We start from the raw sequence: 16,350 nt of genomic DNA, 5'->3' as shown, positions 1-16,350 counted from the left end.
ATTGAAGTCTCATCTATTTAACAAATATTAAGCATTTACTTTGTGCTAAACACTGCCTGGTGCTAACAATACAATTAAACAAAGGTAAGTCCCTTTCCTTATGTGGAATAGTGACTGAGAAACACTTAGATGAGAAATAATAGTATGAAAATTGCTGTTGGGGGTAATATAAGTAGTTTACTGAGATGTATACCACCTCTGGTGTTGGGGAGAGGAATGGATGCATAGTGAAGGGCTCCCTTTCTCTTTGGCAATTGACAGGAATTCAGCTTTTAAGCAGTGTTCTGTGACTTACTAGGAGGACTAAGGGTAGGTCATTGTTCTTCAAAAAGAAGCAATTAGAAGTTCCTCTTCACTGGTGCCACATTTATTGAGCACCTACCGTATACCTTGCGGCATATAAGGTGCCTGAGGATTCAGTGGTCCTCCCCTCATTGAGTATATAATCTGGACTCTGGGAATGTAAATGTAATTAAAATTACTGAAAAATACTAGAGTTAGAAGGAACGTACCTTAAACTTCTTCCAGGTGAACTCATAGCATGTTAAGAATGAATGAATGGTAGCAAAACAGAGTTTGGACAGTATGAAGTGGGGAGTTATTTATATTATAAGATGGCCATATTTTAGGAACCCGCAAATAGCTTAGTACCCTTTAGTCTTTTCTGCCCTCTTTTTTCTTCTTTTTTTTTTAATGGCTGTAAGAAAGCAGCTGTCACAGTTTTATTACCTTTGTGACTCAGTAGTCATCAGCTCTAAATGGATTTGGTTTCACTGATGCTCACATGAACACATTGCAGCAATTCATTAGATCTTAAATTGCAGGTTCTCTCAGTATGTGTGGAAGAAGAAAACATAATTCCTTATATCACCAATGTCCTACAAAATCCCGATTTGGCCCTGAGAATGGCTGTACGTAACAACTTGGCTGGTGCTGAAGAACTCTTTGCCAGGAAATTTAATGCTCTTTTTGCCCAGGGAAATTACTCAGAGGCAGCAAAGGTGGCTGCTAATGCACCAAAGGTAAATAGTTATGAAAGTGAAGTTGCCATGATTGGGTTAATGCTAAGATGCTCTATTTCTAATACTGTTAGAACTGGAACCAGCTTTCCACAGAGAAACTAATCTTTTTTAGGCTATGTTTTCCAGTAGAATGAGTTACTTGTCAGTACCTCTAGATTTAATTACTTTTCTGTGCTCTAGATTTGGTTAGCTTTTTAAAACTCAGGATGTCAGAATGATGTATAGATCTAACAAGCTCTGATTTACATAGATGTAATACTGTTTAGTTACTCAGTTGTTATACTGTTTGATCTTATCTGTGATAGCTACTGATTTTATTTCTAAGAGTTGAAGATTAAACAGATCCTGTTCAATTTATGGTAGGAAGAGTTGTCTGAATTTGAGCTGAATTTATCCTCATCACCTTTGTATTATGTTGAACTGAATTAATACCTTACTCCCTGACCAGTGTAATGAAATTTCCACTTAACCTAATGTGAACCTGGAATAATAGCTAGTTGTAACTATTATTGTCTTACACATTGACATTATAACTAGGTTGGTATGTTCCGGATTCAGGATAATCTCATAACATTGAACCAGAAGTGTGACTGAATCTTTACTATTCAATATATTGAAGATTTGAGGTTTGGTTTTAGTAGATGGAATCATGCCTTTAAAATTGACTTAAGAGACCCATGGAGTTATTGGTGTGATGTTGGATCATCTTTAAAAGGAGTCTGTAACATTTCTGTTTCTTAAAGGGAATCCTTCGTACCCCAGACACCATCCGTCGGTTCCAGAGTGTCCCAGCTCAGCCAGGTCAAACTTCTCCCCTACTTCAGTACTTTGGAATCCTTTTGGACCAGGGCCAGCTAAACAAATATGAATCCTTAGAACTGTGTAGGCCTGTACTTCAGCAAGGGCGGAAACAGCTTTTGGAGAAATGGTTAAAAGAAGATAAGGTATATTAACTTCTGTTAACATGTTTTTGCTTTGGTTAAATACCATATTAGCAAGTTAAAAACATAGGCTTTGCCAGAACATCTCCATCCATTATTTATTGCTTGTTGGAATAGAACAAGAATAGACATTGCATGAGATGCATAAACTTATTTCCTTTTGAAAATGTATTTATTTTGTGGCATGTTGAGGGTAGGATATCTATTTTAAAATGGAATCCAGGATTACTTGCTTGGTGGTTAAAACTACTAATCTGGAAGCAAATTGCTGTCCTTTTGCTTTAGGAAAAGCTTAGTGTGAGACACTTTGCTCATTCATATTTGTCAACATATGTAATACTCACTTGGACCTAAGAATGTATTCCTTTCTACCACATCCCACACTTGATATGACCAGTAGTTTCAACCATACAACATCATATCTTTTCTTGTAGAACTTCCCAGGTATCAAAACTGTGATATTTGCTGCTAGTAACCATGTTTAGGTGTGCAAGGGAAACATGTTATATAAAATGCTGCCTCGGAAATATGTTAAGACAGCAGGGCTGTCTAATTAGCAGTGATATAGATTCCCAAAGAGATTTCACAGAATGTTAATTGGCATTACATGAAAAAATATTTAACTTAGATTCTTGAAATTATTTAAATATAAATCTTTAAAAACTGTTGTTAACCAGCTTTCTTTACTGTAGGATTTCTCTATGCCTTTTAAATTCACTGAGTACTTACTAATTTCTTTTTACATAGAGTATCTAATGGAATTATATTTTCTGGAGCACATTATGGAAAATGTTGCTTATTTGTAAGGCAGCTAACAAGTTCAAACAGTCCTTTAGTGGTATTATTCCTTAGAAAGCCTTTCTCCACAAAGTGGCAATGTTGAGTTGCCGTGTCTTATGCCAGTGTCAAGAACTGAGGTGGTACTGTTCATAGCACTCTGGGTAGTGAATAACTTTTAATGTTAGACCTGTTGGCTTTAGTGTTATGTTGGTTATATTTTTACATGACTACTTGTAAGTCCTTGTTTCTTGACCCAGCTTCTGGCAATCTTTTAGGATATTGGAGGGTAGTACTTCAGAGTTGGGCTGCTTGGACAGGAGTCTGCTGAAGAATAGTTACTAGCCACGTAGCGAGTATTTGAGGTCCGTCCTAATTGCTTAAGAAAAGGGAGGATGGGAACAGCCAAGGTAACTGAGTTGACAGTAACTGAGTATAACAGTGTGAAAGCTCTTTGGGTATCATTACCTTTTTTGGTGAATGGTCACATAGGATTCATTTGTGGTAAAAAGGACACTGGTCAACTTTTCATTAGCATGTTCAGTTGAGAGGGGTAGACTCTGATAGAACTTCTCATTGAATGTTGGTGATAATCATAGAAAATCAACTCTAGTATATAAAGCAGAACTCTTTTAGAGAAGCTGCTTTCCAGATTGGGCAGCTGACTAAGGCAGGTTGAATAGTACAGAGGAGGGTATCTGCATGTATACCACCTAATAATTCTAAAATTTTTATCTCTTTGACCTCTTAAAATTAATGTCCTGCTTTATAACCTTAAATCCCCAAATCAAGAAGATAATGAAGCTTAGATCCTTCAGACATACAGATTATACCCTAATTTTACTAATGGTCTTTATGGTAAGCCTCATCTGGCTCCTTGAATATCAGATTTTCATTTGATAACATTACATTAGGAGCTGCATTATTCTTGAAAAATTAAGACCATGTGGGTCTGATATTTGAATACTCTTAATAGTTGAGGTGCAAGATTCTGCTTTTTAAGTATTTATATTCCTAAGAAGATAATTGGTAGTGTCTGTGCATGTGAAGTCTTGGTGGGTTTTTATCCTTGATTAAGTAGAATGTGTGGAGAATTCTGAGTTATTGCTGTGAATACAAAATCAAGAGTCTTGGGCTTCCCTGGTGACGCAGTGGTTAAGAGTCCACCTGCCAATGCAGGGGACACGGGTTCGAGCCCTGGTCCGGGAAGATCCCATATGCCGCAGAGCAACTAAGCCTGTGTGCCACGACTACTGAGCCTGCGCTCTAGAGCCCACGAGCCACAACTACTGAAGCCCGTGTGCCTAGAACCTGTGCTCCGTAACAGGAGAAGCCACCGCAATGAGAAACCCGTGTTCCACAACAAAGAGTAGCCCCCGCTCGTCGCAACTAGAGAAAGCCCGCACGCGGCAACGAAGACGCAACACAGCCAAAAATAAATAAATAAATAAATAAATAAATTTTTAAAAAGAAAAAAATCAAGAGTCTTTATAACCACACCCCCTGCATATTTATAACACATTCTGGGACAACTGAGTAACTAAGTGCCTGTCATGTTATTATTTATAGTGGAAGTAGTGTCAATTGCTGATGTATACAACAGCTCATGGATTACTAAACAGTCTCTTTTTCCTTTGGACAGCTGGAATGCTCTGAAGAACTAGGAGACCTTGTGAAATCCGTGGACCCTACATTGGCACTTAGTGTGTACCTAAGGGCTAATGTGCCAAATAAAGTCATTCAGTGCTTTGCAGAAACAGGTCAAGTCCAGAAGATTGTTTTATATGCTAAAAAAGTGAGTTCAATGAAACAGATTCTCTACATAAATTCATTAAAACATTAAGAGAGAAATTAGCTTATAGTAACTCTCAGTGGCTTTAATAGTGAATTTCCTTAAATATTTATAATTACTTGGAAAAGTATAAAAATGCTGTTATGGCTCGCATATAGAATTACACTTCAAAAATGGAGACAGTTACTCTTGCATGGTTTATAGAATTTAAGCTGCTAGGGCATGTTTAACCTGTTAGAACAGATGTTTTTGGTGGTCAGTGAGACTGAATAAGCCAGTTATAAAAATTTATAGCTATTTGTTCAAATATGTTATCACCAAGGTGTCTATTTGTCTTATATAAACCAAGATCAAATTGAGCATCTAAGTTAAAACTGAATTTGTATTTTCACCATTAGCTCTGTCTGTAGTAGCAATATTCTATTGCAGAAAAAGCCTTTAAATGATATAAAAATGGAACTTTGCAGCAGGGCTTAAGTTTTTGTCTCTTTGTAGGTTGGATATACTCCAGACTGGATCTTTCTGCTGAGAAATGTTATGCGAATCAGTCCAGATCAGGGGCAGCAGTTTGCTCAAATGTTAGTTCAGGATGAAGAACCTCTTGCTGATATCACACAGGTAAAGGAGTTAAAATGTATTTTGTAGAAGTTGATTTAAATAGACAATGGGGGGGATCTGAGTTTAAACAACTTTGGAGAAGAATGGGTTAACTTTTTTATTTGTAGAAATTAGAGCTGTGTTGATCTACATGGATAAACCTTAAGTACGTTACCAAAAAAAGCAAGCTGCAGAAGAGTGAACAGTCAGATACCGTCTATACACAGTTCTAAAACATGCAGAACAAATACCATCTCATTTAGAGTGGTATATGTGTTAAAAATATGAAAAATATATGGGAATAATAAAACACGAAGGATAGCTGCTGCCACTAGGTGAAGGGAGAGGGAAGAGATGCATATATGAAGTGGGAGTCACAGACTCTTTCATTTTTATGCTTTTGTATATTTTAAATAGTTCATCAGGGAATTCCCTGGCGGTCCAGTGGTTAGGAGTCCGTGCTTCCACCACACGGGGTACGGGTTTGACCCCTGGTCGGGGAACTAAGGTCCTGCATGCCGTGTGGCGTGGCATGCATGCATGCATGCATGCATCAGTCAATCAATAATCAAAATTTTAAATCTGTCAATTTATATTCTGCTATTATTATAGTATCTTGAAATATTTTGTGGTTGTTTTTACTAGAACTAAAAGTAACTCCAGAAGACAAAAACTTACTCTTAAATTACGAGGTTATGCTGTCCAAATAATATTCTTTAAATCTGGGATTTGATCTGGCAGTGTTTTATATGTGAAGAAAGAGATAATGTTTCATTTCCTTTCATTTACATATTGTCAACAGTATCATAAAGCAGTTTTTAAGTATCTTAAAACAATTTCCTTTAAATCTTTTTTTTGCAGATTGTTGATGTGTTTATGGAATACAATCTAATTCAGCAGTGTACTGCATTCTTGCTTGATGCACTGAAGAATAATCGCCCATCTGAAGGTCCTTTACAGACAAGGTTGCTTGAGATGAACCTTATGCATGCACCTCAAGTACGTGTTTTCATGCTTTTTAGGCATGTTTCCAACACTGTTTTTGTAGTTATTCAGAGCTTCTTAGATTATTTGAAGCTACTGAGATGCCAATTCCTCATTTTAGAAATTTAGCTAACATTCTTCTGTACTTTCTCTCCTTTACCAATTCACTGTTGAATCTTAATATGTAATCTGCATATGGAGTTACTGATACAAATGGAGTAGTAAAATAAACTCATCCTTTTTATGGTTTTATAGGTCGCAGATGCTATTCTAGGGAATCAGATGTTCACACATTATGACCGGGCTCATATCGCTCAGCTCTGTGAGAAGGCTGGCCTCCTGCAGCGTGCATTAGAACACTTCACTGACTTATATGATATAAAGCGTGCGGTTGTTCATACCCATCTTCTTAACCCTGAGGTATTTTAGGCTCTTACCTAACTATTAGTTATGATTAATTGGTATACCGATAATGTGTTTGTGTTACTGAATGATAGTAATTTCATACCACCATTAGGTTTAACATTGTTTCATTTATTTATTTACTTATTTATTTTGTCCTCTAGTGGTTAGTGAATTACTTTGGGTCCTTATCAGTAGAAGACTCCCTGGAATGCCTCAGAGCCATGCTGTCTGCCAATATTCGTCAGAATCTACAGATCTGTGTGCAAGTGGCTTCTAAGTATCACGAACAGCTGTCCACTCAGTCTCTGATTGAACTTTTTGAATCTTTCAAGAGTTTTGAAGGTAATTAGGAGTTTGAGTTGTTTTAAATTATTTAAGGTAGCCAAGAGGGGTATTGTTACACGGACAGTGTCATAGGCTATATGGACTTGTCATAGGCTGTTGGAAATTCTTTCTACAAGCTTACTTTGATGGGATATTTTAAGTCTTATTATTCAGCAACTGTTGTCAGGCATATTCTATACCAGGTTTCAGGGACATGCAGTGAAGAAGACTGTCTGCGTGGATATTTTATAGGTGAATTAAAGGCAAAATTTTAAGATACAAATATATGTAGTAGCTTTGTCATAATTGTATAAGATGAAAATACTAATGATCAGGTATGTAATGATTGTGTTTATATTGTCTTACTCTTATAATGGCAAGTGCTTCTAGCCAAGGAAATTTTGTGACTTGTCCCTGTAGCAGGTTTTCTCAACCTCAGCGATACAGACATATTGGGCTGGATAACTTGTTGGGTTGGGGGGTACATTTTTGTATGCATGCAGGATATTTAGCAGCATCGCTGGCTTCAGTCCACTGGATGCCAGGAGCATCAGCTTTACCAGTTGTGACCACTAGAATGTCTCCAGACCTTACTTAGTGTGTCCTGGGAAGAAAACCATCTTGCCCCCATTTGAGAACCACTGTTATGCTGAGTATTAATGCAATCACTGTTGGTGGCTTTTAGGTTCATTAGCTAAATATCTGGTCTCTACTTACCTTTTCCTCCCTCTTCTGGTAGTACTGCTCTAGACAGAAGGAATAAGCGATTCCTACTAGTTTTCTTAATTTTTTCAGTTTCTATGTTAACTGTGCACTACATTTATACTGTTCATTCAGTAAAGTAGCCACTAGCCACATGTAGCTATGTAAATTTAAAGTAATTAAAATTGAATACAATTAAAAATTTAGTTCTTCAGTCCCACTAGCTACATTTCAGGTGCTCAGTAGCCACGTGTGGTTAGTGGCTACTGTATTAGTGTAGATATAGAATATTTGCATCCTTACAGAAAACTCTGTTGAACGGCACTGCATTACATTCTTTTTAAGCTACTTTTGTGTGTTTCCTATTAACTGCGTATAGAAAAACACCTGCTATAGTGGACTTCATTTAAGATTTCTCATATGGAATATGGTATGATAATTAGCTTTGATATTAAGTAGCTGTCTCCTATTTCTCAACTACTAGAAAACATTGAATTTTCTGTTCTGTAGGGATTAAAGTACAAATCCATTTATTGAACTGATTAGTGGACTATTTAATATTCTTATTGAGCTTTTTGAGCAACCAGTTTTTATTTGGGACTATTCAGTATAACTGTGTGGGGTTTTTTTGCTTGTTTTTTAAATTGAGGTATAATTGACGTAATGTTTTTTAATTGCTTAAGTATTTTTCAGGTCTGTCGTTCTCAAAGGTACACCTGTGCTTAATTTCAATTATTTGTTTCTTTAAGGTCTTTTTTATTTTCTGGGATCCATTGTTAACTTTAGTCAGGACCCAGATGTGCACTTTAAATATATTCAGGCAGCTTGCAAGACGGGGCAGATCAAAGAAGTAGAAAGAATCTGCAGAGAAAGCAACTGCTATGATCCTGAGCGAGTCAAGAATTTTCTCAAGGTAGGAGTAATGCATTTTCTGGTTGGGTTGAAGATCAGCAGTTCTGCAGGGGTTTGCTCACAGTTTTAAAATATTTTTTTCCCCTAAAAGTGAAATTCTTAGCATTCTCAAATTGTATGCTGAATTATTTCTTCCAAATTTAGTATTCTGTGGTTTCCTTTGAAATAAGGAAGGAAATTGGTAAGTAATACTTAAGAATGACCATCTGTTTAAATGAAGAGAAAAATAACACTATCTCTAAGGAATTTCCTTTCTTTCACTTTAATTTTACAAGAAAATTTTTGAAAAGTGATTGTAAATCCTCAGTGTTTAGAAAATATCATTTAGGCTCTTTTTGAATATTAAGATCAGCTTGCCCTCAGTGTTATTTTAAGGGGCCTGTATTATATGCAAAGGGTTCTGTTGTGTAAAGGACATAGGTTAATCTCTGTCATCGATTAGCCTAACTCTAGAAACTAAATATTAATCATGTGTAATTCATAAATTGAAGGTACAATCGAACAAAAAACCCCTCAGCTTTGTGACACGAATTTGGTTATAGAGATAAGAACTGCCTGTGTTGGAATGAAGAGTAATGGTTTAAAGATTCTTAGACCATTACAGCGTGCCTGAGGGCAGTTAATTTTCGTTTAATGGTTAACTTGACTTTAGTTTTATTCTCATACCTACTAATTACTTTGTGAGGAAGGTAAGACTTTAAAATTGGCAGTCGTTTATAAAAATCAGGAAAACTACAGAACATTCACATCCCTCCAAAATACATATTTATATACTGTACATTTATATTAAAAATATATTAAATGATTCCAGAGATTTTATATAAAGTTAAGTATTTTTTTCTTCTGGAAGAATTTTAGATTGAAACTAAAACCAAACTGTTCATTGTGCAATTTAGTAGGAAAGAACAGGCTTTTCTTACTCCTACACTGAACATTTTAAGATAATCTATAGTTGTTTTAGCTGATTCTTCTGAAGAACTTAATACCTAGATTAAATAGCTAAACCCTTAGGTGTTTTAGTGTAATGATGTAGTTAAAGTGCTGAAGTTGCCCTATGTTTTAGATTGAAAGGTAAGCATTCCCCAAAAGTACAGCTTTATAATGTCTTTGCCATCGTGAATATTCTGAGGAGCCTGGCTAGTATATGTTTGAACTCATGACTTCCTGTTGTCAGAAAAAAACTTCCAAATGAGAAAGATTTGATACTCTGTGCTTGACTAGTGTACCCATAACACCAGTACAGTTCCTCCTTTGAGTAACAGTACTGTTTCCTTTTTTAAAAAATACTACCAGATCCACACTGATTTCTTTTTGTTTTCATTAAGCTCTCAGCTTTTATGCTTCAATTGTAATTTCTTGAGCATTGGGTTGTAATATTTGAGTTATATATATGTAAAGCAGGAGTAAATTAACTGTTTTCACCTAATTATGATGAACTTGAGCTTCATAAAAAACCCTCTGGAAACTAGGATGTGGCAGTCTTACATTGCTTAGCCCATGAGATCTAATTAGATGAGAAATCCCCCTTCACACTTGTGAATTGGATGCAAGTCTAATAGATGAGAGTGGATGTGAATTATGGGCTTTTGAAAAGTCAGACCTGGTTCACATTCCTTTTCTTTCTATAAAGCTGTTAACCTCAGGCCAGTAAACTAAGGTGCCTCAGCCTTGGTTTTTTCAACCACAAGCTGTGTTTATCAAATACCTTGTATGCCGTAGGTGTTCAAGTGATAACCGTGGTTAATAAGCTGTGTTGGTGGGCCTTGGAAATAAGATATTGTCAGCCTTTCTAGCAGGCAAGTTTTGTTTCTTTTTGGTTTTAAGTTATTCCTGACTCCTTGAAGGAATTTTAATACCAGCCTGAGTTAGAGGAAATGTGCTAATTAGTGCTAATGTGCTACTATTGGATATTCAGCCTTTCACCCCAGCAATGAGAATGAACATACTAAACCATTTACTCACTTTCCTATTGATCTGTAGTTTGTAGTGGCATGCTACATTTCATCATCACTGTTATTAAACTTCATTTCGGAGTTACTAGCTGTATTATAACTGGTGTTGTATGCAAACTGTGATAATAAGAAAAAATACTTCTCTGAATCTAATCTTGAACATTAGACAAGTGCCAATTACACGCTAGCCACCAGGAATACAGAGATTGATAGAATATGAATTCTCCTTTAAAGTAGCCTGTAAGCAGGATGAAATGGTGTCAGTAGCATTATTTGGCTCATGCCCTAACCTTGTGGAACTGTAGCCTTGCATAGAAAATTTAAAACTATTCTTTAGACCCATGCCTCTTGCTACCTTTGATCTTATTTTCCAGGTTTTGTTTCAACCTCACTGGCCTGCTTGCTATTCCTGGAACTCCCCAAACCCTCTCCTGCCCCAGGGCCTTTGCTTGTGCCCTTTCCCACTTTCCTCTCAGACCTTCACGACCTGCTCCCTTACCTTCTTTCAGATGTCCAGTCAAATATCACGAGTAAGGATGTCTCAGATTACCCTGTCTAAAATAAAATCTATTCCTATTCCATCCTCACTTCCCCCTTATCTTGTTCTCTTTTTTCTTTATAACACTTAGCATTGTCTCTTCCCACTAGAATGTAAGTCTTTTTGGGGAATGCTTACTTTGTTCCCTGCTATATCTCCAAACTTTATGTTTAAGAAAACCTGAATATGTTTATATAATTGCAATTTTGATCCTAAAATCGCTAATCATAATACCTAAAGGGTAACCTTTAAATAAAAATTTAAAATATTAATAGCATTATTACTTGCATATATGAAATCATGCAAATTTAGGTAATCAAGAAAGTATCCCAGTTTTTGTCTGCTTTTTTCAAATTTAAATTTTCTTTGTGAATACACATAGTTGTCTTTTGCAGCAGAAATCTTAAACCACCCATGCGTGAGACTAGAATACCTAAATAATCTTAGATTACTTGCCAAGTATGTTTTCTCCCTAAGTGGTAAACTTCAGAAGGTAATATTTTATATGTATATTAAACAAGGTAAAGAAGATTAATGTGTTGATGTTCGTTTAGTAGGAAAAACTTGGCCTGCTAAAATCTTTTGCATAGGTAGATCAAACATTCTCTTTAGAAATGATTATAGCAGCTGTTAGTACAGAGTTTCTATGGTGCTAAATAATACTTGCTTTAGACTTTCCTTGATGGGAAAAATCTGCAGCTGGACTTCCACTTCAGATTTTCAGCCATTTTATTTTTTTTAAAATTCAGGATTTCTTACGACTCCAGATTTAGTTTAGTGTTCTCTGAACACTTCATAGACTAATTATAATTGTTTATAATTGGGTGACTTATAAGTGCTAGACTTCGAATTTATTCTAACCTTGCAAATAACGTTTTTTGTGGCTGTCATTGAGGAAAGTCCTGTCCTGCTTAGTTCTTCTTCTTCAGTAGACAATCCATAGAGGAATCATTTACTGAGGAATGTTTCACTGTGTATAAATGAATTCCTGATGGAAACTGTTGTTTTTTGTGCTGTACCTAATGTCTGTGGAATGTAACAGGACATGTATCAGGTAAATGCCCAGTACAGGTGTTACCTACCTGTCTATAACATCTATGTCAATCTGTAAGTAGGATTATAGCTTGGTATTTGTAATGGTAAAAGCAGTTGGCAATTTAAAGGTGCTTTAAATGCTTTATATCTTTTAAACCTTTTTTTTTTTAATAGCAGCATGTGGTATATTTAAATTCATGGCCATCGCTAATGCTTCTCCTTGTAGGCTTTATTATAACAGTGTTAGAAGACGGCCATATAGACTGGAATGGGGAGGGGTAAAAAACAAGGCATCAGTTTGAAACAAATGTGAGCCAATATGCCCAATTTTGACAGTGTGACTATACCTCTTAAATCAACTACAAATTCAGTTGTTACTATTAATGAAAGTCCCAGTGTGATGATTTTATATCCTGAGTGCCACTGATGGCTCACAAGTCTTGTTATTTTTTTTGTAAAGGATTATATGTGGGAAGGACCTGGTATTTTGCTGTGACTCTAGGTATTCATAAAAATTTATGGAAACTGGGTTGGGCACTTCTAAGAATAGCCAAGTTTATGTGAGCCTCTCCCACAAGTGTAGAACAGATTCTCATATTTTACATTGATAATCTCACAGAAGAAGAAAATTAAGGTTTCTTTTTCTTTTTTTTTTTTCCCCCCCCAGGAAGCAAAGCTAACAGATCAGTTACCACTTATCATTGTGTGTGATCGATTTGACTTTGTCCATGATTTGGTGCTCTATTTATATAGAAATAATCTTCAAAAGTATATAGAGATATATGTACAGAAGGTAAGTAATACTTAGATAACTTTAAAATATAGTCTTGTAGATTTTTCTTCTCACACTGGAAATCTTCATCCTTTTGAAACTCTGTGTCCAGTAAGAGTGGTCTGCTACAATGGCTTTCAACTTTTTTTTTTTCCAGCAGAATCCTTTCTTTGATTAAAATTTTAAGTGCATTCCAAGTAGGTAAAACAAAACAGAACTGCTGTAGTTGAAAAAATTGAGTGGCCTACACCCTACTTATTTGATAGCCCCTGAGGTATCCGTATGGAGGCCATAGGCTGCAAAGCATAGTATTAAAACCATCTTAAATAAAGATATGAGAAACTTTACCTTCTAACTCCAGAAATATAAAGGCAGTTTTGCTATGATAGAGGCCTTTTTACCAGATAATGTTTTCATAGTCATTCTGTGACTTTAGCTTCTTTGGACTTCTTTGTCCTTTGGAGCAATGCTGAAGTAATTAATTAACCAAGGCAGACTTCCTGCTAAATTTCTTTGTCTAGTGTGAATTTAGACTCAGCTTATTACTGAATTTTAAAACTGAGCTTGAAGAGGGAAATGAGTTTTATTTTTTGAAACTCCTTTTGGTTTTGCTTATTAGTAACGTAATGACATTCTTCTTCTTTTTTTTTTAAACCATAGGTGAATCCAAGTCGACTTCCTGTGGTTATTGGAGGATTACTTGATGTTGATTGCTCTGAAGATGTCATTAAAAACTTGATTCTTGTTGTAAGAGGTCAATTCTCTACTGATGAGCTTGTCGCTGAGGTTGAAAAAAGAAACAGGTGTAGTACTGTTTTAATCTTCATAACTAAAGATAAAGTATTAGTCTCTTTTAGCTTGGTAATGAATAGAAGTATAACCTGTCAGTTGCCCAAAAGCTACTCAGTGTAACTCATGGACCTTAATTCCCTGGAGATACCTAATTTAGACGTGATAAGCTAGCTGTAGCTTGCTCTATTTCTGGGGAAAAAAAAAATCTGTTTTCTGAACCATTACAGCTGTCATATAGAATATCTGTTAATCTAGTTGATCACCTTCTTTGCATGTTTATACACAGAGTCAAACCACATAGCTATATGTTTTTAATGTAAACTATGTAAAAAGCCTCCTTTTGGTTAGGTATGATACCACCATATTTAATAACTAATTCTCTGATAAATTCTCAAGCATGACAAAAGAAAAGAGTTCCCTTTGTAACTCTGGGTTAAACTCATTTTTAAGTTGAACCTTGATATGATAATATGAATTATGAATTTCAAGTAGAGGAGAACATAGTGTGAGTGCTTCTGACACGTTTACTGTGAAGTCTTTTTTTAGCCGGGACATTTTGTGTTCAAAAAATGCTGACATAGTAAATGAGGTTAGTGGGTTGGTATAATAGTAGGAGGTTGGTATAATAGTAGGAGGTTACTCTAGCTATGAAAAGATTATCAAGAATGGGGTTTAATTTAACCTGAGGTGGTACAGGTGTTCTGCTAATGGTATTCATAGAATTTATATCAGAATGTTTCAAACATTCAGAAAATGTTTGAGAAATTCTAGTTAAGGACAATGGAGATGTAGAATACTGATTTTTTTAAAGTTTGAGACTAACGTGATTATAGGTTGTAACAATTTTGTTATTTAAATCCTGGTAAAAGAGTGTTGGTCATCTGGACCATTGAAATATAAGCTATAACTTAGCAAAACCATGGCTCTTGGTGGAGTGATTGTATGACTGCTAGAGGTATTAAAGCTAGAGTTTCTAAAGCTACCAGATTTTGTTCCCGGTATATATTTAGGGTACTGTTTCTTTTGGCTTTAGGTAATGTTGTATGTTACCTGCATTAAAATTATAAGGAACCTCAGATTAATCGGGCCTATTTTTTCATACCACTTCTCTATCCTACTCTTAAACAAAACTTATCCAAAGTCCAGCCGTTTTGTCCAATTTTAAGAACAATCTGTGAACCTATAATCTTTTTTTTTTTTTCTATATCCTGTGTAGATAATGTAGCAGATAGATCTGGGAGAGTATGAAAGACAGTCTTATATATACCTTCTGTGTAATCTTGGGCAAATCATTTAACCATCTCCAAGTCTTAGTTTCGCAATTTGTAGTAGGCGTGTTGAGAATTCAAAATAGTGTATGGAAAAGTACATTATAGACTGTAAGGTACTTAGATAGTGTGTCAAGAATGTGCTATTTATAATATAATACGTGTATATGTGGGGTTTTTTTTGTGTGTTTCTTTTCCTTTTTTTTTTTTTTTTTTTTTTTTTACCAGATTGAAACTGCTTCTGCCTTGGCTGGAGGCTAGAATTCATGAGGGCTGTGAAGAGCCTGCTACTCACAATGCTTTAGCCAAAATCTACATAGACAGTAATAACAACCCAGAGCGATTTCTTCGGGAAAATCCTTATTATGACAGTCGTGTTGTTGGAAAGTATTGTGAGAAGAGAGATCCACATCTAGCCTGTGTTGCTTATGAACGTGGCCAGTGTGATCTGGAACTTATTAATGTGAGTACTGCTAGCTGAATGTGTACAGAGAAGACTGCATTTTTTTTTTTTTCCAAAATAAATTTATTTATTTATTTTTGGCTGCGTTGGGTCTTCGCTGCTGTGCGCAGGCTTTCTCTAGTTGCGGCGAGCGGTGCTGCTCTTCATTGCGGTGCACAGGCTTCTCATCATGGTGGCTTCTCTTGTTGCGGAGCACGGGCTCTAGGCACACAGGCTTCAGTAGTTGTGGCTCACAGGCTCAGTAGTTGTGGCGCACAGGCTTAGTTGCTCCGCAGCATGTGGGATCTTCCCGGATTGAACCCGTGTTTCCTGCATTGGCAGGTGGACTCTTAACCACTGTGCCACCAGGGAAGTCCCAAGACTGCATTTTTTAAAAACCTATTATATAATGTTGGATTAGTGAATTTTGAGTTTCAGAGTGGTTTTAGGTAATATGGAGCATCTTTGGAAGATACATGCTTTTTAAAAAAACTTTGCTGATAATTATGAACTTAAACTGGCCAAAGTAGCTGATTAAGCTTATATTCACCCATTAACATTTAACCCCACTAGTTTTATCACTTATGTTCTCATACACTCGTATGTACGCACACATATATGTATATGTTTATATATGTGTGTATGTATGTATAGACACATCTAAATTTTTAACCATATGAGAATAAATTGCATACCTCATGGCCTTATACCTCTTCACTGTGTATTTGTTAAGAATAAGGATATTCTCTTTCATAACCACATTGTAGATGGCAACCTCAGTCAGTCTGACACCAGTAGAATACTTTTTACAGTCTGTTTTATTCCAGTTTTGTCAATTGACCCATAATGTCCTTTAAAAGAAATTTTTTCCCTCCAGTCTAGGATTACATATTGCATGTAGTTGTCATATCCATCTTGTCTCTTTTAATCCGAAACAATTCTTCACACTTCCTTTGTCTTTTATTGACAGACATAATTGTAAAAAGTCTTTTTCTCCATTTGTAACTTTTTATTGAGGTAAAATTCACATTACATTAACCATTTGAAAGTGAACAATTCAGTGGCAGTTAGTACATTTGCAGTGTTGTGTAATCA

At 35.8% G+C, this 16,350-nt stretch overlaps 1 protein-coding gene across 5 annotated transcripts in view; it reads left to right on the top strand.

Annotated features, from left to right (window-relative positions):
• CLTC (clathrin heavy chain) overlaps nt 1–16,350 on the top strand; it is a 66,280-nt gene that overhangs the window by 26,332 nt on the left and 23,598 nt on the right. For all 5 annotated transcript variants that reach the window (XM_067020450.1, XM_059047672.2, XM_059047670.2 and 2 more), the window contains 11 exons: nt 825–1,022; nt 1,766–1,966; nt 4,383–4,535; nt 5,028–5,150; nt 5,991–6,128; nt 6,369–6,533; nt 6,680–6,860; nt 8,294–8,457; nt 12,649–12,774; nt 13,414–13,556; nt 15,042–15,276. In XM_067020450.1, the coding sequence (XP_066876551.1) occupies nt 825–1,022; nt 1,766–1,966; nt 4,383–4,535; nt 5,028–5,150; nt 5,991–6,128; nt 6,369–6,533; nt 6,680–6,860; nt 8,294–8,457; nt 12,649–12,774; nt 13,414–13,556; nt 15,042–15,276 (1,827 nt within the window). The remainder of the gene's footprint in view (nt 1–824; nt 1,023–1,765; nt 1,967–4,382; nt 4,536–5,027; nt 5,151–5,990; nt 6,129–6,368; nt 6,534–6,679; nt 6,861–8,293; nt 8,458–12,648; nt 12,775–13,413; nt 13,557–15,041; nt 15,277–16,350) is intronic.

The sequence above is a fragment of the Kogia breviceps genome, chromosome 19, assembly GCF_026419965.1.
Source record: "Kogia breviceps isolate mKogBre1 chromosome 19, mKogBre1 haplotype 1, whole genome shotgun sequence".
Lineage (NCBI taxonomy): Eukaryota > Metazoa > Chordata > Mammalia > Artiodactyla > Physeteridae > Kogia > Kogia breviceps.
This window is presented reverse-complemented; position numbering and strand designations above follow the sequence as displayed.